This window comes from Berghia stephanieae, chromosome 5, assembly GCF_034508935.2.
Source record: "Berghia stephanieae isolate SIO BIC M18660-M18661 chromosome 5, UCSD_Bste_1.3, whole genome shotgun sequence".
Classification (NCBI taxonomy): Eukaryota; Metazoa; Mollusca; class Gastropoda; order Nudibranchia; family Aeolidiidae; genus Berghia; species Berghia stephanieae.
Window position 1 is genome coordinate 41,501,659 of NC_088364.1, and position 27,333 is coordinate 41,528,991.

Below are 27,333 nucleotides of genomic sequence, written 5' to 3' on the forward strand. Positions count from 1 at the left end.
GCAATAAAACATTAATATCCAATATATAATGCATAAGAGATGATTTACAAGAGAAAAAAATGATCTCCCCTTGACAAGAACATCCCTTTCAGCCAACAAGTACCCCTGAAAAATTTGAAGAGTCTGATTTCAGGACTATGTGGACTACAGATACAAGGCTATAAAATATGGTCTAGTGGTATGACACTTACTTTGGATTGGAAGGTACGAAGGGTTCGAGTCCCACTCGTGAGTGATGTAAAGTTGAGTCCTTGAAAAAGGCTCTTACTCACATTTTCTTACCGTACTCATATCTGACTGTTAACAGCATTGTATCTGTCGGGGAAAAAATGTAATATCAGCTATGTTATAAGTGCGATAAATAGCTTTTCTCCTTTCTTATACTGGTTGTACTCTTGCGTAAATGATGTATTATTATTACACCAGAAGACAACATTCAATAGAGAAAATAATGCTAATCTCTATCTTGTAATATATGTGTTTGTGGACCTCATGTGTTATCAGCTAGGATCAAAAAAGAAAAAGAAACCATTTTCACACACGCACAAAAACATGATGCACGAGATAAAGAGCTAGTATTAGTTCCCGGATTTGGTGGGGGGTACCATTTAATCTAACTCCCTTCTTCTCGATAGGATCCATGTCAGAAACTGGATATAACCAATTCATATCATTTCCAATCCATCAACTCACTGAGCTCTGGTTCTTTTGTGTTTTAGTCTTTCATAGTCATATGGCCCATAGAGCAGAGCTGATTCCAGTTTCCATACGAACGGTAAAGAGTCACTTTGCATCGAGACACTGACAAACTCTTGCAGCACTACGTCGAAGGGGTGCATGGGTATGTCTCCACAGTCCTGACATGGTTCCTTCATTCCAACATTTCTTTAGTGAGATTTATATGAGTCACATTTACTCACTCTATTTTTCTTAATATTTCTTTGAACTCCTTAAAAGACACTTAGCCAACAAAAGCTTTGAACAAGACGGAAAAAAACTTTGACCACGATGAAAACTTGGTCTTAAAAGTAGAAACGTTATTGATAGAAAATTCTCCAAGAGTGGCATTTACTCTCTCCTGCATCAATCCTGAAGGTGACCACTTTGGTGAGCTAGTTCAAAAGATCTTGAGTATGTTTCATGTCAATCAAAGTCAAAGTAAAATTTTTATTCACTCGTGACTTTCATCTTAATTTCTGAAGAAACCTAAAATTATAAAACATTACATATTTGTCCATCTGAGCTTTGGGCTTATGGAGCCAGAGTTTATCCAGAGATGAATATTACAAGTCTGTCACAAAGTGCTTTTAACTACATCTAACAAACCCAGTAGCCACATCACTGCTAAGAGGACAGAGGGGTCAGAGAAAAATCTAGACTTACCCAGGACCGATCTATCACTTTGACATAAGAAGTGAGTGTTCTACCAATTGAGACTCCCAACAAGCATTACATGAGTTACCCTTATTACTCTTATATGCAAAGCAATTGAAATAAACAGTCAACACCATTCATATGTTCACCATCAATTTTATTAATAATTACCTACTTATATTACATATAATTTTGTTAATATCGCCGATTTAGTGAAAGAAGATGTTCTTCCTTCAATTTAAGATTGTAAAAAAAAATAATACTGAATATTTAAACATGGAATGGAATACATTCATGGACAAGATGGTAAAATACACTTTTATTAATTATAATTGAAAACAACCACATTGCTATGAGACTGCTAGATTTAGCTGTTGTAGGTCAAGCTCTATTGTGTGGTTTAATGGCCCAATGTTGAAAGAGAAAGCTCATGACTTTGCTATTCGCCTTGGTTTGAACATCACTTGCAATGTTTTAGATTGTTTCAGCATCAGCAGAAAGGTAGATGATGATTACCAACAGATTGTAGCTCTGCACTTAAAATAAGCACTATAAAAAGTACTTAAAATAAGCACTATAAAAAGTAAGACATAAGGAACCGGTTCATATAGGGAATAGAATTAGATTCTGAGAGATGAATATTACAAGCTTTGAAAAGAAAAAAAATTCTCAACCTGGAACTTATTGGCTCAAAGTCTATTTTGGGTAACAACAAAAAGAAGAAAACGATTACGAAAAGTTTAGAGGGATGAGTTATAATAATAAAGGACATTATATGTGCTTTGTAATGAATGAAATAAAAATTTGATTCATTCTAACTCGTTGAGAAAATAAAGGAAGCATTGTGATGGGAAGTGAGAAGAGTAAGCCTGTAGATATGCCTCATAGTAATATTTATTAATGTTCTTTTTCTACTTATAATAAACACCAAATTAAACTGAGATCTGTAAACAAAAGCTGAACATTTTTATATCAAACGACAACAAATAAATGATTGTTTTAATGCTCTATCTGTTTTTGTTTCGTTTTTAAGGGTTTTACGGCGCTTGACACATTTAAGGTTATATCAGCGCCAGTAAAAATGAAGAAAATGGGATAGTAAAAAGTTCTCGAATTACAATTAAACACCCAAGAAAAAGTAAAACGCAGGGGAACTGAGCACAAATAGGGATCAGATGTAGATTCCAAGAGCATACCACCAATGTACTTAGTTTGAGATCACCTATAAGTATCATCCGTACACAAGCACAACATCCAACAAAGAGGAATACAATCAAATGCTTACATTATACATTCAATATAACAAATATAATAATACATAACAAAGAGATGATTTACAAGGAAAAAAATATCATCTCCCAAAATAATAACTATGCACTAGACTGTTTCCCTCCCAGCTAGGACTCCGGCCAGGGCCAGGACAAAACCAAGTAATCTCATTCCAAGACAAGACAGAAAGCATGTTGGAAAACAGATATAAGGGGATAAAAGACAGAGTATGTCCCCCCCCCCCCCCTGCCCACTATGGGAGGTCATGAACCCCACCCATAATTCTCTATATCTGTCATCGTTAATTTGATAAGGTGGCCAGTGGTAAAACCTGCACATGTTACAACCTGTCGCCTACTTCAAACATTTATTTGCACACCGCTCCATCAAAGATTGGAATTCTTTACCAGAATTTGTTTGAACACCACAGATTAAGATGTATGTAATAGCACAAAATTAAATAGCTACAGCCTCGGTGAAGCACAGGTCATGCCATTTATGCCATATTTCTCCTTCAGTAAAATCGGTTATAGTTATACTTTATTTTATAACCAATGTCTGCCATTTACAGGTTATTATTTGTTTTATTTATTTTATTTTTTTCATTAATTTTTTTTTTTTGGGGGGGGGGGGGTGGGTTGGGGGGGGGGGGGAGGGTTGAGAATAGAAGTAGATCATAGATCCATGAACAATCTATCCACAAATCTAATTTGAGACCACATAGAAGTTCCATCAAAACAGAAGCAAAGACCCCTCCAAAAAGTGTATACTAAGATGGTTATGAAATGTGGTAAATTAAAGAGATACGATTTACAAGGAAAAGACATCATCTTTCACAAAAAGATAAACCCCTCAGACTTTCAGGAAAAGACTCCAGGCTGGCCCAGATGGTTCCGCTCCAGAACACAGGCATAAAGCTAGATGGATAATACAAATGATTTAGAAGAATAGAAGAGACAGCAAGGCTGTGAAACGATGTAGAATCCACATGCCCAGGAGAATTCCACCCACCGCCTTTTTTGAGTTATATATTATCAGACTGAGCATTTTAATCTAAGGCACAAAGGCAAAATTGAAGTAAACAAATAAAATAATTATTTGTAGTGACGCATTTCCCACAATGATTCTGAGCAAAGAACCATTGCTGTCAAAAACACATTAAAACATTCTCACAATACTTAAAGGTCAAGACAAAGGCAACTAGTTAAAGGAATGACCAGAAGATGTTAAAATCCATATACCCTTCTGAAGTCACCCAAATTCTCTACCAGAAGCTGGCATAAGCATAGAATCCCCCTCCCCCCCCCCCCCCCCAACAAAAGGGGGTCTCACGTATTGTCTACGATTTTAATACCAAAAAAAAAAAAAATAAAAGAAAATGATACCATATATAGGAAACCATCGGAACATAAAGAAAGGTAATAGGTAAGGTATCTTCTTCTTCTAGGTTCCATGCCTGGTCCAGGCTTCGGATACTGCATGAATTATCTCTCTCCATTCCTCCCTGTTTCTTGCTTTTTCAAACAGCTCTTGGATTGTTAGGTTGGTGAAGCCCTTCAGTTGGTCTATGAGTGTTTTTCTTTGTCTCCCCGGGCGCGTTTACCAGGTATTTTTCCACAACTTGCCAGGTATTCATTCTTATCTTTCCTTACTATGTGTCCGAAAAAGGATAGTTGTCGATCCGCTATTAAGGGCATTAGTTTCCTTTGTTGGTATGTTTGTTTTAGCACTTCTTCGTTCGTTTTGTGTGCAGTATACGATATTCTCTGCATCCTTCTCAAGCACCACACCAGGTAAGGTATAAAAATCTGCTTTTAAGCAAAGCCAAGTGATCAAATTAATATACAGGTAATTTTGAATTATTTATTTAATATTTACTTGCATATTCATACATAATAACATACCCTATATTTTATAATGAAAATATCAACATCGTTGTTTTCAATAAGATCTTGTTAAATGTAAAAAATCTTCTCAAAATGGTATTATGTAGGAGAAAGACCGATGCAAGTTTTATGCTTAATACCATTTGTGTCAAAATAAATGACTTTATTGTGGGGAGAGTTGTATTCCTCAAATTAAAAAAAAAATTAATTAATTTTCAAATTCTGGTAATTTTGACTTCGACTTTATTCATCTAGATAATTGTGACGCAGATTGATTTTATAAGCTACAAATAAATGTAGATGAATAATCGTGAGCTTTGAAAAGGATTACAAACAAGATTTGACCAAGAATCAAGAATAATGCACAATGTGATACCAAAAAGCCATTGTGAAAAATAACTAATCATATTATCTATGGTGATATTAGGTGGGTTATAATCACTATTAAAAAGAAGAGAAGAAGAAAAATAAAAATGGCAATAGTAAGGCGATATTATTGCCATGAATCAAAAGGTCAACATGTGGTCTTGTGGTATGACACTCACTTTTGGATCAGAAGGTCCCAGGTTCGAGTCTCATTTGGTGCATAGCTGAGTCCTTGAAAAAGGCTTTTTAATCACATTCTCTCACCATACTGTGTAAAATGAGTACCTGGTTGTTAACAGCGTTGTCTCCGTTGGAAAAACATTGCAAATATCGCCAAACCGGCATCATGTACCGTTCTCCATATTATGTGTTGCTGTTGGTCAGGGACCCTTTGTAAAGTGCTTTGAGCACGTTTAGTGGATATTGCGCTATATAAAAAAAGCTCAATATTGTATAAATACATAAAATAAAATGGAGGTTTTACTTTGAAGGGGAGTGTTAACCATGAGAATAATAAGCTCATAAGCCAAGAATATGTTTTACAGTCGTTAAATCAATCAATATTAAATAAATTTTCAGTTCATTTACCAAAACATCAGAACCAACAAATCAATTAAATGGTCAGTTGATAAACAGAAATGGGCAGATGGGAAGGATCATAATATTAAAAACTCAAACACATGATAAAAATTGGAATGTTCTGTTTGTTTTCAGGGGGTGGGGGGGGGGGGTGTTCCTGCCCTTGCAATGACTCACAACAATTAAGGCCATTTCAGCGCCAATGAAAAAGAGAAGATAGAGTAGCAATGGATAACAGCAGACTACAAATAAAAAAACTTAAATTTGCGCATCAGCGCTGAAAAATCCCTGCAGTTGTATATATATTCATTACTACCATATTTGCTCTTCATTCTCTAAAAATTTCAGAACATAGGGCAAGATCTCAATATGTATGCAAAAAAGGGAATATGTATCGTTCAGCAATATTCAAAACTGCTTTAGAAAGAATTGTTTTCTTGAAATATTAGTATATCTGATACACATTACATTACAACATTACATAACTCTTCTCTCCACAGAGTTCAGTTTTTATTATATCTTTTTATATTCAATAAAATTTTCCTTCCTGTTATATCGAAACTATCAACAAGGCCTTTGTGTACATTCTATCTCTATATCACTTAATATTATTATCCACCATCATCCTCAGTATTATTTATCATTCACACCAATAAATCATGGCATATGAAGAGCTTCTACCACGGCAACAATCAACATCTACATCCCATGGCAATGCATCAGTGCTCGCTCCCTACTTTGAATACTGCTGGTACTTTGGATTGTCCACACCATACCGTATGCAAGACCAATTCAAACATGATTTATTTTCCTTAAAAAATTAACTTAAATAATGGCACCTAGCAATGACTAATTAATACTATTACCTCTGATATAAAGTAATGAACAAACATGAATATAATAACTTTGAAAAAGAACAATAAACCAAACACAGAAACGTTTCTGGCTCAAAACCCTTCTTCAGCCAATAACAAAAACAATAAAAACATTAATACATCACTTGAAATCCAGACAGAGGACAGAGGAGTATTTGGTACCTCTTGTCCGCAATAATTCTCTGACATCTGTCTGGATTTTAAGTGATGTATTAATGTTCTCATTATTGGCTGAAGAAGGGTTTTGAACCCAAAACAGTCAATTTTTGGTATTTTGGTCTTTCTTTTACTTTTTACAGTCCACAGCTTCTGACAGCTAAGTATCATTTTACCTCTATACAACGGAGTCTGAAATTTTAAATGAGGTGCTGGGAAGTGCATTGAATTTGGTGAAACCATCACATATTATTCAAAACGGGCATGCCTTTCAATTCTAATTTTATAAGTAGAAGTTGTAAAATCTGTATACAGCAGACCTTGACTGCAATGGCAAGACTGAACGTCAAACCACATATCATATATATATATATACCACATATAATTGGCAACCAGGTGATATTACTAAAATAACTCATTCAAAGGATTTAAAAAAATAAATAAATAAATAAAGATTGTCAATTTCCCTTTTTAAATGAGACCATGTTGTATCTGAGCTATTTAAATCTAAAGCATAATCAAAATTGCTTGATAACAAGTAAAACTGTCATGTCTCAAAATATAATCGATCACGATAAATGTCCTTTTTATCCCAGACCCACGTCTAAGGACATCATGACAACAAACCCTAGAATGGAACCCCAGGAAGCCAATTTGCCATTTCCACTGTAAAGCAAAAAAGAAAAAGCATAAATTTTAATACTATGTTGATGTGTATGTGTGAATGAATGAGTGTGTGTGTGTGTGTGTAAATATATGACCCAACATCTCAAAACAGTATTATGCCAGGGTCAATTAGACCCTGAAAAGTGAATTTAGAATGAAAGTGATAAGAAATACGAACTTTGGGTCTTTTGCAATGTAAGACATTGTATTTATTCTTTATCATGTAGAAAAGAAATGAACCCCCAGGTTTCATATCTGTGGCTAAAAATCACTTTCTAGCAACTAGGTCATCCCAACATAAAACCGCTTTGAGACGTCGGGTCACATATGTCATAAGGATTTCTAAATAATACCCGGCAGAGCTGAATCAACTTTTAAACATATCATTCATAAGCACTGCATTCAATCTAATATGAAAAAAAAAGAACTTAAAAACTTTATTTAAACAGCCACATGCATTATCCCCACCACCACAACCATAATCATCATCATCATCATAATCAGAGATACCATAATTTCTACGTACCAGACTTGGGCCTCCGGAATGATATCATCCACCACAACGTAAATCATGGCACCAGCAGCAAATGCCAGGGCGTAAGGCAGTATTGGCTCTGCAAACGTGACAGCAAAAGCACCTAATAGACCTGCCACTGGCTCTACCATACCACTCAGCTGCCCATACCTTGAATAAAGAGATGACATTTTGGAAGGGTGACAAATTTTCCAGATTGAATGGATATATGGGTATAGATGATCTATTTCACAGAGTTAAAGAGCAAATTTCTACATACTCTTTTTGTCAAATTAATACTACGAATAATGCGACCTCTGGATAACGACACCCCTTGGATAGCGACAATGACCTCTGGTCCTAATATTTTTTAAAATCATCAGTTATATAAATCCCAAGATAGCAACATGCATTTTAGTAAAGGAACTGTGTTTTCAGTCCACCAGTGGACTGAAAACACAGCTGTGTATTCAGTCCACCGGAAATAAAAATATTTTAAAAGGACCAATTATCGTCTATACTTGTTACCTTAATCGATAATGACGACATTGATACTGAGCCTATTGTATGTTAGGCATCATCAGAAATGGACAGGCATAAAATTTATGGCAATTTGACGGCTTAATAATATCATTTACAGCATTTTATTTACTCTCGAAAAGTCTTGATTTTGAGAGTTGTTCGAAATCAGGAGCTGAAATGTAGACAAATTCTTACCATGATTGCCAGATAGCCATTGGCCTGGCCAATTTGGCCAAAATTGACCACACAGAGAATAATGTTTCTATAATTAATTTAAAATTAACATTTATATCTATTTTTAATGTTTCCTAGTCCGTTAGAATTTTTATGATTATCAAAACCGATGAGAGTTCCAAGGAGATCAGAGTTTTAGTATTGTTTGCCCAAGTAAGGTTCTATTTGGTCACTTTTCACATCGATCACTGGCCTCGAGCACGCCTGTGTCCTCCCTTGGCAAAAAATTCTTAATTTTCAAGTTGATAATCACAAAAAAATTCTAAAGGACTAGGAAAAATAAAAAATAGATATAAATTTTAATTTTAAATTAAATCTAGAAACATTATTCTATGTGTGGCCAAATTGGCCAGGCCAATGGCTATCTCGCAGCCACGGTAAGAATCTCGTCAATGTTTGATAAATCGGTTTCGAGAATTGAGATCTATTTCAGGCACCCGGTTTCGAACAACTCTCAATCAAGATTTTCCGAGAGTAAATAAAACACTGTAAATGATGTTATTAAGCCGTTGAATTGCTATAGATTATATGTCTGTCCATTTCTGATGATGCCTATAATAGGCTCAATACCAAAGTCGTCACTATCGATTATAAGTATAGACGATAATTGGTCCTTTTTAAATATTTTTATTTCCGGTGGACTGAATACGCAGCTGTGTTTTCAGTCCACTGGTGGACTGAAAACACAGTTCCTTTAGTAAAACCCCTGTTAAGTGACATCAATATAGCAATAATTGGCAGTTGACACAGACGTTTGATACAAAAAATCTATCTAAATAGGCAACATCATTTACGATCATTGTCATCTCGTACTCTTAGACAATAAAAATCCTACACACAGCCAATGAGATCACTTTGTTGTTGTTGCAAGGGCTGCCAGATAGCCACTGGCCAAAATTGCCACACAGAGAATTGTGTTTCAACTATTAATTTTTATTTTATTTTTATTTTTTAATTCTTTTTTTCATTAACAACTTTGTTCCTAGTCTAGTCAATTTTTTGTTATCAAAACCGATGAGTTTATCTAGAAGGGTCAAAATGTTTCTAGCATTTGGCCAAGAGAGGTTCTATTTGGTCACTTTTAAAGTCAAAATTGACCAAATGGAACTCCGGCCATCTTGCAGCTCTGCCGCTATCGACAGTGTCATTACCAATCGCTGACAACCTCGCTGACTAAGCAAGAGGGAACCAAGAATGAAGATAGGTATATTAAATGCCATTTAATCAAATAAATATCTGTTCCAAGCCCGGATGAACGACAGAAGGAAAATGGGGTTCAGGCACTGTTTACGATCAAAATACATCGGAGAGTGAAAGCATATCTGGTAAATCTTTTGATGTGTCTTATCACATGCTCTGGTCTGCACATCGCCACCATTATTATCATGAGGCTCACCAGACCCCCTTTTCCACCCTCTTGAAAACCCTGGAGCAACAATACCCCTGGATAATGACATAATTTTCTGGTCCTAGGCAATGGTGCTATCCAGGGGTTGCATTGTAATTGCATAGACGTATTAGTTGATATAAGAATTTCTTTTCATTGCTTTGTGAGTTCACAAAATGTCCAATTCGGAATAAATAAAATTATAACATTAAAATTTCAAAAGATTATCTTCACATCAAGTCATTGCTACGGGAAAGCATAATGTAATGTGTAGTGTAGGTTTGGGGGTCTGGATAGCTCAGTTTGTAGAGCACTCCCTTCACATGAATGGGACTGATATTAATACCGGGCGAAGTAAAGTTGTTTTGTTTTTTTTTGGACCCCCTGTCCACCCAGCAGTTATTGGGTAGTTGTGTGTTAGATCTGGCAGAAAGTACGTTGTGAAAGTGAAAGGCTAGTCTCCTACCCAAAGAGAGACAAGCAATTGCTATTGTTCGTTTCAGATTATAGTAGCCAGGACAAACTCCAGTTCCTAATGGCTCTAAAGGGCTACTTAATGTGTGTTAGAGGGCTACTTAATGTGTGTTTAGGTTTATAAAGAAATATAATAATAGAATTATTGCAGGTGAAAAATATAGCCACTATGTTCTATTGACTTGTGTAGGGAAATTATTACCAGATCATCCATTGCACATTTAGTTTCCCCCATTGTCAATATTCTATTTTACATATTCCTCGTATCACAAATTCATTGTCCAAATTGTTTGTCACAGCAAAACAGGTTTCAATATATTTATTTCAAATTTAAATTTCAAGCTCAGAAAACCTGAATCATCCGAAAGAAGATATATGATCTAATTTGACTCTACTATTTGGTATTCCATCCTGGCACATCTCAATTTTCTTTTATTCCTTTTATTTTTTGAGGAGGCAAGGATCCACATAATTAATTCTACTAATTTCATTTTATGTTTGTTTTTGTTTTTAAGGATTTTATGATGCTTGCGACACATATAGGTCATTTCAGCATCAGTAAAAAGGAAGATGGGATAGTGAACAAATTCTCGAGTTACTATTTAAAGCACATGAGAAAAAGTAAGACAAAGGGGAATGGTCCAAATAGATTACAGCTACAGATTCAAAGAGCAAGCAATCAATGTACTTGGTTTGAGATCACATAGAAGTCTTCTCCACACAAGTGCAGGATCCCACTAAAAGGAATACACTCAAATGCTTACAAATCATTGTATATTCAAAACAAAAAATATAACAGTATGAAACCGAGAGATCATTTACAAGTTTTTAAAAAATCATCTCCGAAAACTTTAACTGTACATTTGACTGTTTCCCTCACAGCCAAAGACTCCAGCCAGGACTAGGACAAAACCAAGTAATCTCATTCCAATACTAAAACAGAAAGCAAGTTGGAAAACAAATATAGGGGGATAGAAGAAAGAGCAAGTGACCTCCCTGCCCACTGATGGAGGACAAAAGACCACACCCTGATATTTTATTTTTATAAGGTGAAAAGGTGAAAAGGTGAAAAGCTTTATACAACTTACCAAAAACATTTCATAGGAGACATTCCAGACCCTCTCAAGGGAAGACTGACTGCCAAACCTTCTGGAAAATTCTGTATTCCTATACCAAATGCTAAATTTCTAAAAAAAGAAATATTTAAAAAATATTATTAAAAAATAAAATTTATGATATAGACCATGCTGTCTTTAAACACAGTCATTAAGCACATTTCGGACTCAAGCATGCTAGATGGTTCTTACCGAATATTTGCTACATATACTATAATATCTGATTATGATTGTTATTTCTTATTGTTATCCACTTCCTTTCATGGACTGGTGATTTAATGGACAGTGAAATTGTCTAAAATACACAGGAAAGGAAGACACCCCGAGTGCAGGTAAAATAGGAGGAAGATGACGAAGTAGCAGGAATGACCAAAATGCATTATTCCTCTGAGATGTTGCAAAGTTTGAGCACTATTCAGGTTTTTATGGAATATACTGGTCTCACATTTTTAAACTAAATTCGAGGCAATTACAAGAACTGTACAGCAGTGTATTGTTTCACATCGCAAGCAAAGCTCAATTACTTGATTCTTTTCACCAAAATAAGACGGATTTTTCCCAACACCAACATTCTCCCACATGACAAATTACTCCATGTTTTTCAAATTCAGTGTTTTTATACAATTTGTACCAAGATGAATTAAAAAAATAAAAATAGCATTGGAAACCAAACAAAAATAAACAAACCCCAAAGTGATATAAAACACTAAATAACACAGCAAGTGGTATTGCGCAATCATGACTAATAGAGAAATAACTCATAAAATTTCATCCATGGAAATCTTTGGATTTTGTCTACTTCGAACTCAAGCACACTTCGGCATTAGACACGCTAAAGCCCCCTCTCAATAACTGCTTGAAGGTGGCATGGACTGTAATAATAATAATAATAATAATAATAATAATAATAATGAGACGATGTTTTTGTTTTTAAGGGTTTTACGACAGCGCTCGTGACACTTTTAGGTCATTTCAGCTCAAGTAAAAAAAGAAAGAAAATGGTATAGTCAAAAAAATTATATATTTACATTTGAAAGCACACACAAAAATATAAGACAACGGGGAATTATTTGATTATGAACAGATTTCAAGAGCACACTATCAGTGTACTTAGTCTAAGATCACCTAAAAGTCTCATCCTGACACAAGCACTAAAAAGAATACATCCAAATATTTACAAATCCTTTCATATATATTAAACAAAAAGTAATACAGTGCACAAGAGAGAGATGATTTACACGACAAAAAAAATAATTATCATCTCCCAAAACTAACACGGTACATTTGACTGTTTCTCTCTCAGCCAAGGACTCCGGCAAAGGAAAGGACAGAACCAAATAATCTAATTCCAAGACAAGACAAAAAGCAATTGGAAAACAAATATAGGGGTATAGAAGACACACTATGGGAGGTCAGGAACCCCACACAAACAAAGAAAAAGTAGAAGAATAGGACTTGTTTATCAATACTTACCTAGCATTTTCAAAAGTAGCTGCCTTAGTTTTACCCACTGCCCCAAACCCAACCCCAACAGCAAGTCCCTCTGAAATCACAGATCGAGATACAAATATTATAAAAGGATCAGAGAGGGTTAATCACGCCATTATAAGTCTGAAAAAAATGTTATCTTGTTTTGCGTTTTACTGTTTGAAAATTACAAATCAATAGTCATGCATTATTTGGAAGTGCTTTGAATTTACAAAAATGTTTAACTACAGTGCAACCTCTCTATGACGACAATCATTATAGCAACATTCCCTCAATAGCCAGGCTTGATTTTTTTCCTGTCTATTGTTAGTAATAAAAAAAATCTCTATAGTGACATATATTTTAGCAAAAAACGCGAGTAACGACATTGAAATTCCTGGTCAAATGAAACCACTGACTGTTCAACCAATGAAAATTGTCTTCATAACCAATGAAAAAGCTTGATTTTTGGCCAATGATATCCCTTACTTGCTCGGCACGTAGCAGACCAGAATGCTTGCTTTTCAACCAATGTATGTTCTTATTGGCCATAAATTGGACTGATGGTGTGTGAGATTGTCTCATCCAGACAAAGACAGATGGTGATCGATGAATTATCTTTATAATTACACATAATGGTGACACGAACATTATCAGTAAATATAAATAAACACCCCCCCCCCCCAAAAAAAAGAACACTATTAAGGTTGCACTGTGCTGTATAATGGAAATCTTAAATCTTTTCGAGAGCTGCCAACTCATAATGTCAATGAAACAGTTTTTTACATTTTAAATAAAAACAGGATTTTCACTGAAAAATCTAAATTTTATTCTAAAGCCATAAGTAAAAGTCTTATCATGTAAAGGTACTCTAAAATGAAGACTGGCCTTCTTCTTAATTTTAATCAAAAGGAAATAATATTCCATAAGTATAAGTAATATTTCATTATCAATCTAGGTAATTAAAATAAAGACATATTTGAAACCTCGTAAAGTCACATTTATAAGTCGTGTGTAATAAATCACAAAATTATCAGAAAAAAAAAATCAAGGAAAAAAACGAGATTTTCAAAATCCTACCAAATTTTTTAAGCCCCCCTCCCCGTCCAAAAAAATAAAAAAGAATAGGTATGATAAGGGAAAAACGAGTGTTGGCAGCTCTGCATTTCCAAAGATGTAAATAATAAAGTGAAGTTGAATGAAAGCTTCAATTTAATTACAAAAACAGACCAAATGAACGTTTTGATATTTCACTTTCTAAACTGCATTACACAGTTCCTCCCCGCCTACCCTCTTTTCACTTAATTAATTACACACTTTTTAGAAATATAGTATTCTATTTTAATTCGTGCTTCCTTACAAAGGAGCATAATATTTCCTGCCAACCAAGTGTTTTGTTTATTCATCTTAACTACGCCACTACCACCTCATCTCATTCATCTGTGGTGTTTCATTCATCCTGTTTTGTTGATAAAGGGGAAACCCGAAACGTTCATTTGGTCTGTTTTTGTACTTAAATTGAAGCTTACATTCAACTTCACTTGATTATTTATTTCTTCGAGCTTCGAACAGCAACATTTACATTTCCAAAGATGTGGAGGTATCTAAAAATAGCACTAATAACCCTTTACTGCCATCACATCTGACTTTTTTTTAACAGAGATGGTAGTAGCAGTGACCTTACTCAGGCTTAATGTCTATCTTATTGATATCTTGATGAAAATGGTAAGGTGTGCTGCATCTAATATTAGAGAAACAATCAAAGAATCTATATGATTTGAAAGAAATTCAGTACACCGTTAAAGGAATAGGAATGTTTTGAAAACTGCTGACTTATCTTACGCAAATATCTTTCGAGGCATTAAGCACAAAACACATTATAAATATATATTTTTTCCATCCAATTGTTGGTGGATGAAAACTTGGTGAAAAATATTAAGTGACGACAAGTTTCACATTGAAAAAAGGAATGACTGGCAAGGTCAATGCCCACTGGATATGCAAAAACTTTTTTTATATCAGTTACAATTGAGTTCAATGGCAGACCTGCCCTGTTGTTACAAAAAAATTTGTAGAGTTACAAAATTTTGGCTCCTATATCAGAACTTCGTGAGCATCTCTAGGTCATTAAACTTATTGAAAATGTAAGCTAATGCCAAACTACATAATTTTAAGGATTTTGAAAAGCTATTTAATCATTGTGAGGGTAAACCGTTGAATTTTAAGTCACTATAGTTGACTACAATTTTTATCTCCTAAAAATTAAGAAGTTTATAATTTTCAAGTAGGCAGGTCCGCAATGGTTTAAGTCCTTAAGTGATGATTTAATACGAACGAGATAAAATATCAGCTTATTAGAAAATCAAATTACCTCTAATGACCTTAAAATATTAACAGAAGACAACATTACAACAAAAGGTACCTGGAATGTTGTGGACAGTAATAGCAACGATCATCAACATGATTCGTCTCCAATTTATCTTTTTATGAATAGTGGCAGGACCATTATCCTCGCCAACAAAACTATCATTTGTTCTTGAAGATGTCCCATTCATGTCAGTCTGTGGACGTCTTTGTCTTGGGAGCTGTTGTTGGTCTGTGGAGGCTCTATTTATAGAAGTGGCTTTTGATTCATCCTGTTGCATTGTCAACACCACAGGCACAAGATCATCATTGTCTTTGGAGGAGGTTGTGACAAAACCACCATCTGGACCTAAAATATTTCCCTGTAAAAAAAAATATTTTTAATAGCAATATTGGCTTAAGCATTCTATCCAAACAGATTCCTCTCACAAACCATTGAAATAAATTTATTCAGTAAGTATTTAGTCTTAAAATAAGGTAAATAACTTATTATGAATTTCATCTCATAAGATATTGCAATCAAAATACAGTCATGTTTCTCCAATTGGAACACCTCAATCCCCCACATTTTGTCAGTATTACAGAGACATCTGGGTAGAGAAACCAGTCCCTAAAGTGCACAAGTAAAGAAAAAAAATATGTCCCATGGCAATCTGTCCAGATTATGGAGACATCCGAATTGTGGAGTTCCAGATTAGAGAGACGCGACTGTAGGTGGTTTCAACAGGGAAAATTTCATGATTTACTTTTTCAAACCAAATTTGGCTATATTTTCAAAATGGATGAATATTATCATATTTGGTATCATCTGAAAGATAATTTTATGATATTTTTAGTAATTGGCACTATTTAACCAACCTTAACTAAAATAAAATGTTTCACAAATCAATAAGTCCTTAAATGAGTTATATAAAGGTTTAAATAAATGAATACAACAATTTTTGCTTAAGATTTTGCACTTTTTATTGTCTTTAGTACAACAGTGATGCTGCCAAAAAAAAAAAATTAATTGGCAAGATGTGGCCTCTTTTATCCATATTTTTTCTCTATTTATACTCCTCAATGGTCCTAGAAATGATCTAATACATTCTGAACCATGGAAAATAAGATCTAGAGGGGCTCTTGGTGTAGCAGATGGTGTAGAATCCATATTGTAGTAGTTTTCGGGTGGTGGGACAACGTTAAAATAGAAATAATTCATATTTATTTTATTCTACTGAGATGTATATTCTAGACTATAACCATAATAGAACAGTAAGGAGAAATAATCAATTCATCAATGACTAGTTCAAACAAAAATAAAATATGGAGTTAGTGGCCTAAGGAAGAAAAGTACATGCATAATTTTTATTTCATCATTTATAAAAAGTCACAGCAAAGGGCAAAGTTACTAATCATTTTAATTGTGGAATACTTATGGGGAACACACATCAACTGCCAAAATTAATGAAGTGTAGCATGTTTATATAATATCTCAGCCCCCCTTTTTCACAAAATTAAATCATAATAATATAATAATACATCAGCTACAAACACTTTGAAAACACGATCACACACCCAAACAAACACAAGCACACACCCAACCAAACACTCACGTACCCACTACCAAAATTAAATAAAAGAGTACACACTAATATTACCAACATATTGGATGTAGCATTTATATATAATAAAATCCCTCACAAGATAATATTATACATATAATATCTCAGTCACTGACATCCCTTCACAAGATGCAGGTACATATACACACAAGTGCAAAAGTAACTTAACACTTGTTTTGAGTCAATTCATTTGAGTTTTAAAAGACAAAACTGGACAAAAGTTATACCACGGAAATGAGCAATACCTTTAATATTTGTCAGCCAAATTTCATCAGCATACATGTATAAGCCTACAAAACACAAGTTGGGTTGTTCTGCTTCAGAAATGGAGGAGAAATTTGATGCAATAGTCAGTACTGCATATGGCCACCAAGATTTCCAATCATTGCTCAGACAAGTCTCCCAATAGAACTTATCAAAGGGTTCATGCCATTTTCTGTGACGCTGTCCATTTTGCTTCAGCAACATAATTTCACCATCCTTTCTAAGATTGACAGATTGCAATAAAACTAAGCATACATGTGGTTCAATAAGTGCTCTTTTGGGTGACATAAAATTTTTCAACAAAGTAATTTAGCATGTAAAAACGTAAAGTTACTTTTGCACATGCGTATATAATAATAAGACATCAACTACATAGACTATAGACTTTGAAGCTAGTAATTAGACCTGAAGTTAGCTATGGCTACTTTCAGCTTGTCTAATTGTTTCAGGGTTTCAAAATCTGATTTTGATGCTACACTGACACATGTAAATTTATATCAAATGCACTTAGAAAACAAGATTGTTAAAAAAAAATCTGGCGGTTTTAAATGAAATGACATATTTTTCTGTCAGTAATCAAAGTCTTACCTTATCGTTTTGTGATCCATTTATCAAAAAAATCCTTTTGTTTAGGCAATTTCGATGTCCGTTCTAGAAGGGCCATGCAATTGCCTCTCGATAAATACGGGAAAAAAAAATTCTTTAATTTATTAAATTATCCCTTTTTTTCACTCTGTGTGATAAACTGTATTTTTACAAAATATGAAGATGGACACAGTTAAATTGCCGTTTGAAAAAGTGTGAAGTTCTCGACAACAAAAATTGTAATGCAACCCAAAGTGCATTATTAAGACTACCATGTTCCTTCCGACAAGGAAAAAAAAAAATTAACTAAGGATAAAATATCTTACAAAATCAGGCAGCAAGACATCAGCACCATATACAAAGAAAGCTCCCATTGTGAACCCTACAGCCACAGGAAGAAAAGCAAATTGTCCAGTCTCCCCATACAGTCCAGACATCTCTGCCATTTCAATGGCTGGAGCAAGGAGTGACCAATACGAAGCAGCTGTCATCACCTGGAATAAATCCAATCATTATCATTATCATAACTATTATTACTACTATTGCCACTACTTCTAATTCTACTTCCCCCCCCCCCCCCCCCACCCTTCATCCAGTTTTTGGATAATATCCTGAGGTTTAGTGACTTACTGGATTCTGTAAGTATACGGAAAATCAGCAACCCTGTACTAGTACTACCACTTCTACAATTTATACTACTCCTTTTATTATTATTATCATCATCATGATAGTTAACATTAGCATCACTATTACTATTACAACTGTTGCAATTATTATCGGTATTGCTATTTTTATCATTGTTATCATCATTAGCTGCTTTATTATTATTATCATCATCATCATCATCATCATCATTATTATTATTATTATTATTATTATTATTATTATTATTATTATTATTATTATTATTATTATTATTATTATTATTATCATTATTCTTCTTTTTTTATTACCAATATTATTTTAATTATCATTATTATTATCAATAATGATAATACAGTGCACCTTGGATACAGCGAAAACCTTGGATATTTAAAGTTTTCATTTTTTTCCCATATGCACATCTCAACTACAAAAAAGTAATTGAAACAGCAAAAAGCATGCCAAGTGTAGATAAGACTGGTATTTTTTTTTAAATCTTGAATCACTTTCCAAACTCAGTGAGATTTATTACACAATGCCATTGTTTGGTAGACCAATTCCACATCAATCATGGTGTAGGGATAGGGTTGGGGACATTGCATGTAGGTGAGTGTATTGCAAGCAGTGGCGTGAGCCAATAACAACAAAATTCATAATCACATCGCAATGGGATGATTTTGCCTTTCTTTCTACTGCTTTATGCATATGTTAGGTTGGGTGTGTACTTATTATTTTTTACTTATTATCTTTTTGGTATCAAGGGATTAATCAAGGTGTAAGGGTAGGGTTTGGGAGCATTGCATGTGAGTGAGTGTATTGCAAGCAGTGGTGTGATTCAGTGCCAGCAACAACAAAATTCACAGTCACATCACAATGGGATGATTTTGTCTTTCTTTCTACTGCTTTATGCATATGGTAAGTTGGGTGTGTACTTATTATCTTTTACTTATTATCTTTTTGGTATCAAGGGATTGGCGCTGAAATGGTTCGAATCTTATTTAACGAATCGTCGACAGATTGTTGTGGTTAAAACTCTTAAATCATCTGATCATCCTCTGAAATATGGTGTGCCACAGCAATCAGTATTGGGTCCAGTTCTTTTTACAATGTACATGGAACCCCTTGGATCAATTATTTCTGATTTTAATCTAAATTACCAATTTTAAGCAGACGATAGTCAAATCTTTAAGTCAGCAAACTACGACCATTTACATCTTCTAATTGAACATTTCCAATCTTGCTTTTTAAATTGAAAACTTTGATGGAACTGAACAGACTAAAACCTAAAGATAGTAAAAATGAAAATAATATTTATTGCTGGGAAAGAAATCTTTAAAATGTAGAGTGTGAATCAATTGTTTTAGGAAATAGAGTCATTGAAACTGCTAAGATTGTTCAAAATTTGGGTGTATTTATTGATTCAGATTTGTCTTTTACCAGTCAAGTAAACCATATTGTAAGGTTAATGTACATGGAAATGAGAAGAATATATTTTAAAAAAAACAAAAAATTAAAAAAATAGAGCTTTTATATAGCGCAATATCCACTAAATGTGCTCAAAGCACTTTACAAAGGGTCCCTGACCAACAGCAACACGTAACATGTAGAACGAGACATAACGCCTGTTAGGCGATATTACACCGACAGAGACAATGCTGTTGACGGCCGGGTACTCATTTTACACCTGAGTACGGTGAGAGAATGTGAGTAAAGAGTCTTTTCCAAGGACTCAACTATGCGCCGAGCGAGGCTCGAACCCAGGACCTTCCGATCCGAAAGCGAGTGTCATACCACCAGACCACATAGCCGCATAGTGTTAGACATCTAATTACAAGAGACATCTCGGCCTTGTTAGTTAATTCTCTAATCCTGTCATAGCTAGATTATTGTAATTCTCTCTTCTATATATAAAGACAAAATAAAATCCTTTCAGGTATATTTATGCCCTCCTGTTACAGAAAAGTTTACTAAGATGGAGGGAAGGCAGGGTACCTACTAATCTTAACCCATTAATACGGCCAATAATGTGTTCAGGGTACCTTCCTTTGGGTGTCGTGGTTCTTGTGAGGCAATGTAAAGGGGGTGATCCATTTATTTTGATCAACTTCAGCATTCCATAGTATTATTTAGATTTCCATAAACATCATTAATATAAATGTTATAAGAATTATTGTTATTATTATCATCATCATCACTATTATTATTATTATCATTATTATTATGTATAATTAATTTCACTATTTGCAAGCTCTTGATACATTATAATAATGTCAAAAAGAAAAGAGAAGAAATAAATAAAACAATATGAAATAAATTACAGACATTGAGTCTACGGGTTCATACATTTCAGTAATATACATATACGATTTTTTTAATGAGCAAATGAATTGATCCTTACCCCAGCAGCAAAGCCAAGACTGCCATCAAGAATTTTTCTCTAAAATGGAATTGAAATATCAACTTTGATAATGATGATGATTATGATGATGACGTTGACGATGATGATGATGAAGATGACTGAGGTGGTGAAGACAACAACAATGAATAAGGCAACGGCATCTGTCATGCAAACCAGTTTCAGCTCATGTCTGCTTTAAAGTATAAACACTACCTAAGAAGGTTGGTACTTTGAAAGAAGACTCTTACACCTTTAAACTGATATATACTTTGAAAGGAGTCAATTATACCACAAATAAAACCATTCGGTAGAAGGAAATTATAGCGGTTTGTATCTAATTGAAATTTGATTAGAATTGACGACTCATCAGGGTTAGGCAATTTCCTGTTTCTAGACTTTCAAAAGGCTAGTCGTACTTTATGATAGCTAGACTGACCAACAGCAAAAAGACTAATTTGTAAAGAAAATGTATCAATCTATGTCTCTCACTTAATATTCATTGATGATAATGGCAATTTGTCTAAAAGCAGGAAAATGTATCACAGTCCATCAGTCAAACCCAAACAAAATTATAACATAAAATATCATAGTTTCGTATATTAAATTACCACTTTAGAGTACATCTATTGTAGAGATCTTACTTTATGTAAATTTTTAATGAATTTTCCTTTCCTTAAAACATTTTTTTTTTAAACCAGTGATGATAATGGCAATTTGTCAAAAAAGCAGGAAAATGTATGTCCATCAGTCAAACCCAAACAAAATCATAACATAAAATATCATAATTTTGTATATTATATTACTACTTTAGAGTGCATCTGCTTTTCTTAATAGTAGAGATATAAATTACTTTATGTAAATTTTAAATGAATTTTGCTTTCCTTAAAATGATTTTTTTAACCAGTGATGATAATGGCAATTTGTCAAAAAGGAGGAAAATTTATCGGTCCATCTGTTAAACTCAAACAAAATCATAACATAAAATCTTTGTTTCGTAAATCATATTACAACTTCTTGTGTACATCCATTCTGAATAGTAGAAGTATAATGTACTTAAGGGTATGTAAAGTGTTAATGAATTGTCCTTTCCTTATAACGATTTTAAAGACATACCTTACATTCAAGAGATTTAAATTAGCTTTAGGTCAAAAGGCCTAAAATATTTTTTTTTACTTGTTTTATCTTTGTTACAGTAGCCCAGTGGTTATGGATCTTACAAATACAACTCCAAATATTTTTAACAAATAAAAATTGTAAAACATAGAAAAAACGAAGGTAAAAAGAGTCAAAGAATAATTGTAACAAATTAATATTATTTCTCTATAACCAGATGATCTTTATAGAGAATATGAAGATTGATTGACCAGTGGTAGAGAGAGATATATGGATAAGGGAAAGATAGAAAGAGAGAAACAGAAAGAGAGAGAGAGGGAGACAGAAGAGAGAGAGAGAGAGAGAGAGAGAGAGAGAGAGAGAGAGAGAGAGAGAGAGAGAGAGAGAGAGAGAGAGAGAGAGAGAGAGAAGAGAGAGTGAGTGAAAAAGCAAGAGGAAGAAAGAAAGAAAGAAAGAAAGAGAGAATGAGTAAGAGTTAGAGAGTGAAAAAGAAAGAGGAAGAGAGAGACAGTGAGAGAGAGAGAGAGAGAGAGAGAGAGAGAGAGAGAGAGAGAGAGAGAGAGAGAGAGAGGGGGGGGGAAGGCGGAAGAGAGAGTGAGTGTCAATAACAATGAATGATTATGGCCAGACACTGTCCGGCAATAAGAAAAGGCCTGGCTTTTTTGTTATTGCTAGACACAATGGCAGAAAGATTTTATGCAAAATACCCAACTAGGCATGAAAAAAAAACAAATAATCTGAAAAAATGCCAGTGGTAATTTGAGTCCCAAATCAGTTAATATCAAGTTATATTTAACACAAGATGAAAGTAAATAGTGCTCAAATGCCAAATGCAGCTTTTTTAAAGAGCAAATGGCACCAAAGAAATGTAAGTTATTGACAATTTGAACTGAAAACATCAAACTGGCAATTCCGCATATTTTTTTTTTCAACCAGTAAGAAACTTGTTAATCAGCAAAGTGGTTCACAGTTCACCAACTATTAGAAATTTCACTACCTACCTACTTGTTAACTTTATTGATCTTATTTTGTTTATATAATTTGTTCATTCTGACCACAATTTTGGGGACATTGATGATAGTGAAGGATTTGATTGTTTTGCCGATTAATCCCAAGGCCTAGGTGTTGTTCATCCCAAAATCGACCACACCTACTATTGTCCTGTCTTCCTCAGACAAAATAATACAATTTATTATCACTATAACACTTCCACAAAACTAGATCCAACAACATATCCGAATCAGAGATGAAAATAACTATCAAAACAATGAAGCAAAACTGGTGGAAAACTATCTAGCACATAAATGAATTTTAAGTTACACAGATGTCTGTGTGGATAGACAGCTCAGTGGGCTAGACCACCTTTCATTTTGTTCCTTTTTGCTGCACTGGTTAGATTCCGCTCGCTTCCCAAATGATGTTAATTGTTTTCCCTTTTGTTCTGTTCTGTTTTTATACTGAGCAGGAGTTTGGAAATTAATTGAATTTTTTATTTCTCTGATAGTCATTCAATATATTTTGCTCTAATTATTTGTCCTGTTATGGGTTGTTTTTTTTTCAATATTTTTTAATATTTATTATTATTATTATTATTATTATTATTATTATTATTATTATTATTATTATTATTATTATTATTATCATCATCATCATCATAATCATTATTATAATTATCATCACAAAAAAACAAAACAAAAAACATCCTCTCTTTCTGTCTTTTGTTCTGTTTTTGAGCAAGATAGTCTATTCTTTTCAACTTTTTTGTTTGGCCTTGTTCCGTCTCTGAGCATTAATTTCTTAAATTTGATTATATTTTTTGTTAGTTTTTTTTAGGGGGAGGGGTTTAAATATATTTTTTTAATAATTTTTTTTTCTATGATGACTTATTTAGAGTTTCTGATCAAGATTATTTATTTATCTATTTACTAGTTTATTTATTTATTTATTTTTGTCTTGATTATATTGTTGTTTCTTAACAATTTTTTTTTCTTTTTCTTTTTACTCCTTTTTTGCCTCAATTATTTTATTTCGGAGCACGATATTTTATATTATATATATATATATTTATATATATATATATATATATATATATATATATATATATATATATATATATATATATATATAATATATATATATATATATATATATATAGGTATATCCCTAGGTTTATTTTTAATGATTTATACTTTTAGTATGCACTTTTTGAGAGTGGAGTGGGGCGATTAATACAATTTGCAATATTCTATAGAAAGAAACCAAAAGAGAGAAAGAAAAAGATTTAAAAGAAAAAAAAAGAGGGGGGGGGGGGGGGATGGGACATTTATCAGCGCTCTGTAGAAAGAAAACCAAAAAATAAAAAGTGGCGGAACCAGGATTTGAACACACAGCGTCGATTTTGACAAGCCTTCTAAGACAGACAACTTACCCATTCAGCCACCTCATCCACATGAAAGTCGACAATTATTGTGTATATCACTGGCGGTCGCTCTACAGACTGAAGTTACTTCTGGACACCCTATATTTTTCCCAAGAATTCAACATCCCGCGAATTTAGCTTCTTTTAAAAAATTTTTCATTAAAAAATATATTTTAGCACTTTTTATTGCTTTTCGTCAAGCTGCATGTTTTGTTATAATCTCTCCCTAGCTGATTTTTATGTGCATTCCCTCCCAGTCGTTTGTTCCAACCATCACTATGCACGCAACACTGTGGCTAATACAAAGTAAGTGAGAGGTGAGCACAAAAGCTATGTGCCACCTTGGTTTTTAAAAGGGATTAGAGACAGAAAGTTATAGCAGAGTGTTAGTTTTAGCGACCTTGACCCATCTACTGTCTTTCATTAATAAAATTATTTGGTCAGGGCAGCACATTTGAGATGTAACAAGCTGGAGGCCTGGTTAGGATAGAATTAATAATTAAATACCTTAAGAGTTAATATCATAACAGGGTGTTGCTCACTGCAATTAAACACTAAAACGAAGATCAAATTAATAAATATAGGCTTAACAAATGATTTATTGCTTAAATAAATACAGAAAGTCTAAAATCAAAAGTAGACTATTTTACTTCCTGAATCAAAAGTAGACTATTTATTCTGCAAGCCATGTCACCAAAAACAGAACCCCGATTCAACAGAGAGGGCAAAGTCACCATGACGACATACGATGGGTTAACTAATTTACTGTGAACCTGTATTGTCTTTGAGTGTTAGTAGGTAGTTGGGAGTTGGGATCCCGTTTGAATGCGATGGCTAATTCAACTCATTGACAAGTTCCATATTATTGATACCATATGGTCGTTATTACATTGAAGCGGCTAATGATTTGATTGAATTCACCTATAACTACTGATAGACAATGAATTGTATTTTTGCCAAGGACAATTGATGGATGGACTGGACTGACTTAACAAATAAGATACAAATTTAATTTTCTGTGAGTACATCTCTTCAAAATTTATCGACACATATACGCAACACACACACACATACACACAAACTCAAACACACGCACACACACAAATACATCTTTTAACAGCTGTTAAATCTTTGTTGAAAGTAATTAATGACGCAACGCTGCTCTTGGAATGTTTGTGGCTTCTTTTTAAAAAATATTTCTTAGTGTTGTTGGTGTAAGAGATTTTGTGAAGTATAGGTATATTTATGACATGCAATCTGTTGAAATGATAACATTGGTTAGCTATGTCGTGTTTATTTTGAAAGGGGGGGGGGGGGAGATGTGATTGCTCAATTATGTCAATCAGAACAGAATACATTAGTGAACCTTTTTTACTTTTGTTATAAATGAAAGATTGTGAAGCGCATTGAGCATGGTGAATGTGTGGTAATTCGCTATATATTACTTATTATTATATGCCCCCCCCCCCACACACACACACACACAAACATTCATACACACACACAAACATTCATACATACACACAAACGACGGAATTTATCTCGATTTCTGTAATGTTAAACGAGTTATATTGATGTGAATAGAACACTGGTCTATAACAAAGCATTTTCCACCAGGCCAAACAGGCCCAGCTGCTCTATCATTGCTTGTGGTAGGGGTGAAAGTTGAATTTTCTCACTTGTGCCGGCTAGAATTGATCAACAGCAACCCCCCTGGTGTATACATAGTAACCTACTATCCATCGACTGATTTATTGTTGGGTAATTTTATACTTTTATTAATCACAATAATCATCCATCGTTATTGACAGACATGTCTGGCAATAATCACAGTAAAGGTTACAAGTACAGGGAAAGAGAAACGAACACATTAACAGACATGACAAAAAATAAATAAAATATGTAATGCAACTCCTAGATAGTCAGATACAAAAATTATAGTTAAAACATAATTATATGTTTTATAATTACCTGGCCACTTTGGAAAATGAACACAAGACCAGCGCCTAATGCTGTTAGACCCCATGTAAATAAAGTCCCTAGAAGGGTTTGAAGAAGAGGATGTGCTCCTTCTATCATGGTGCAAACATTAGATAGGTATCTCTAAATAATATATTATATCACAGGACGTACTTTCCTTTCTGTCACAGTCTATTTAATATGAAATTGCCTTTGTCTTTGACCACTCGTTAGTCTAGTGACTAAATAGAGACTGTATCTATTCTATTCGCATATTAGACTAGACCCTCTAGATGGATATTATTGACTGAACTGACAGTTAGATCAAATCAACAAATTGTTGAACAATACAAATACAATTGCCTTTGACTGTTCACGTTGGTTGACAACAAAGCATCATTTATTATATAAGTGTTGATTTACGACATAGAGTAACAGAGCATATCTACGTTTGTGTGCAACAGCTGTTGTGCCGCTTAATTACTTTGCGAATAGTTGTACATGAATTGACTTTTGCGAATGCTACGTACGGCTGTGAATGGAAAATGTCAACAAACAAACCACATAAGTGGCATTGTTATCACCGGAAATAATCTTTTGAGAGTAAATATTCGTTCAATGAATACTTCGTCTCTCTCTCTCTCTCTCTCTCTCTCTCTCTCTCTCTCTCTCTCTCTCTCTCTCTCTCTCTCTCTCTCGCGCGCGCGCGCGCGCGCGCGCGTGTGTGTGTGTGTGTATGATGTTTATTTTGACACAGAATAATTGTAACAATAATAATAATATTAATGATAATAATAAAAATAATAATAATAATAATAATAATAATAATAATAATAATAATAATAATAATAATAATAATATAATAATAATAATAATAATAATAATAATAATAATAATAATAATAATAACAATAATAATAATGATGATGATGATTATGATGATTAATGATGATGATAATAATGATGATGATGATGATGATGTTTATGTTTTTATGTTTTTAAGGGTTTTACGGCGCTTGCACCACATTTAGATTATATCAGCGCCAGTAAAAAGGAAGAAAATGGATAGTAAAAAGTTCTAGAAAAACAATTAAAGCACCCA

At 33.7% G+C, this 27,333-nt stretch overlaps 1 protein-coding gene across 4 annotated transcripts; it reads right to left on the reverse strand.

Annotated features, from left to right (window-relative positions):
• Window positions 1–1,514: 1,514 nt before the first annotated feature.
• LOC144972935 (zinc transporter ZIP11-like) lies at window positions 1,515–26,827 on the reverse strand. Of its 4 annotated transcripts, none has more exons than XM_078914766.1 (8): window positions 26,245–26,827; window positions 20,742–20,780; window positions 18,028–18,195; window positions 15,307–15,610; window positions 12,891–12,960; window positions 11,391–11,489; window positions 7,698–7,856; window positions 1,515–7,171 (listed from the first exon to the last, which is right to left on the reverse strand). In XM_078914766.1, exons 1-8 carry the CDS (start codon window positions 26,350–26,352, stop codon window positions 7,093–7,095), a joined length of 1,026 nt encoding a protein of 341 aa, XP_078770892.1. In that variant the 5' UTR covers window positions 26,353–26,827; the 3' UTR covers window positions 1,515–7,092. The 4 variants fall into 4 exon arrangements, with proteins under 4 accessions (XP_078770892.1, XP_078770894.1, XP_078770896.1 ...); XM_078914768.1 differs by lacking the exon at window positions 26,245–26,827 and adding an exon at window positions 24,781–24,887; XM_078914770.1 differs by lacking the exon at window positions 26,245–26,827 and adding an exon at window positions 24,283–24,735.
• Window positions 26,828–27,333: the final 506 nt, after the last annotated feature.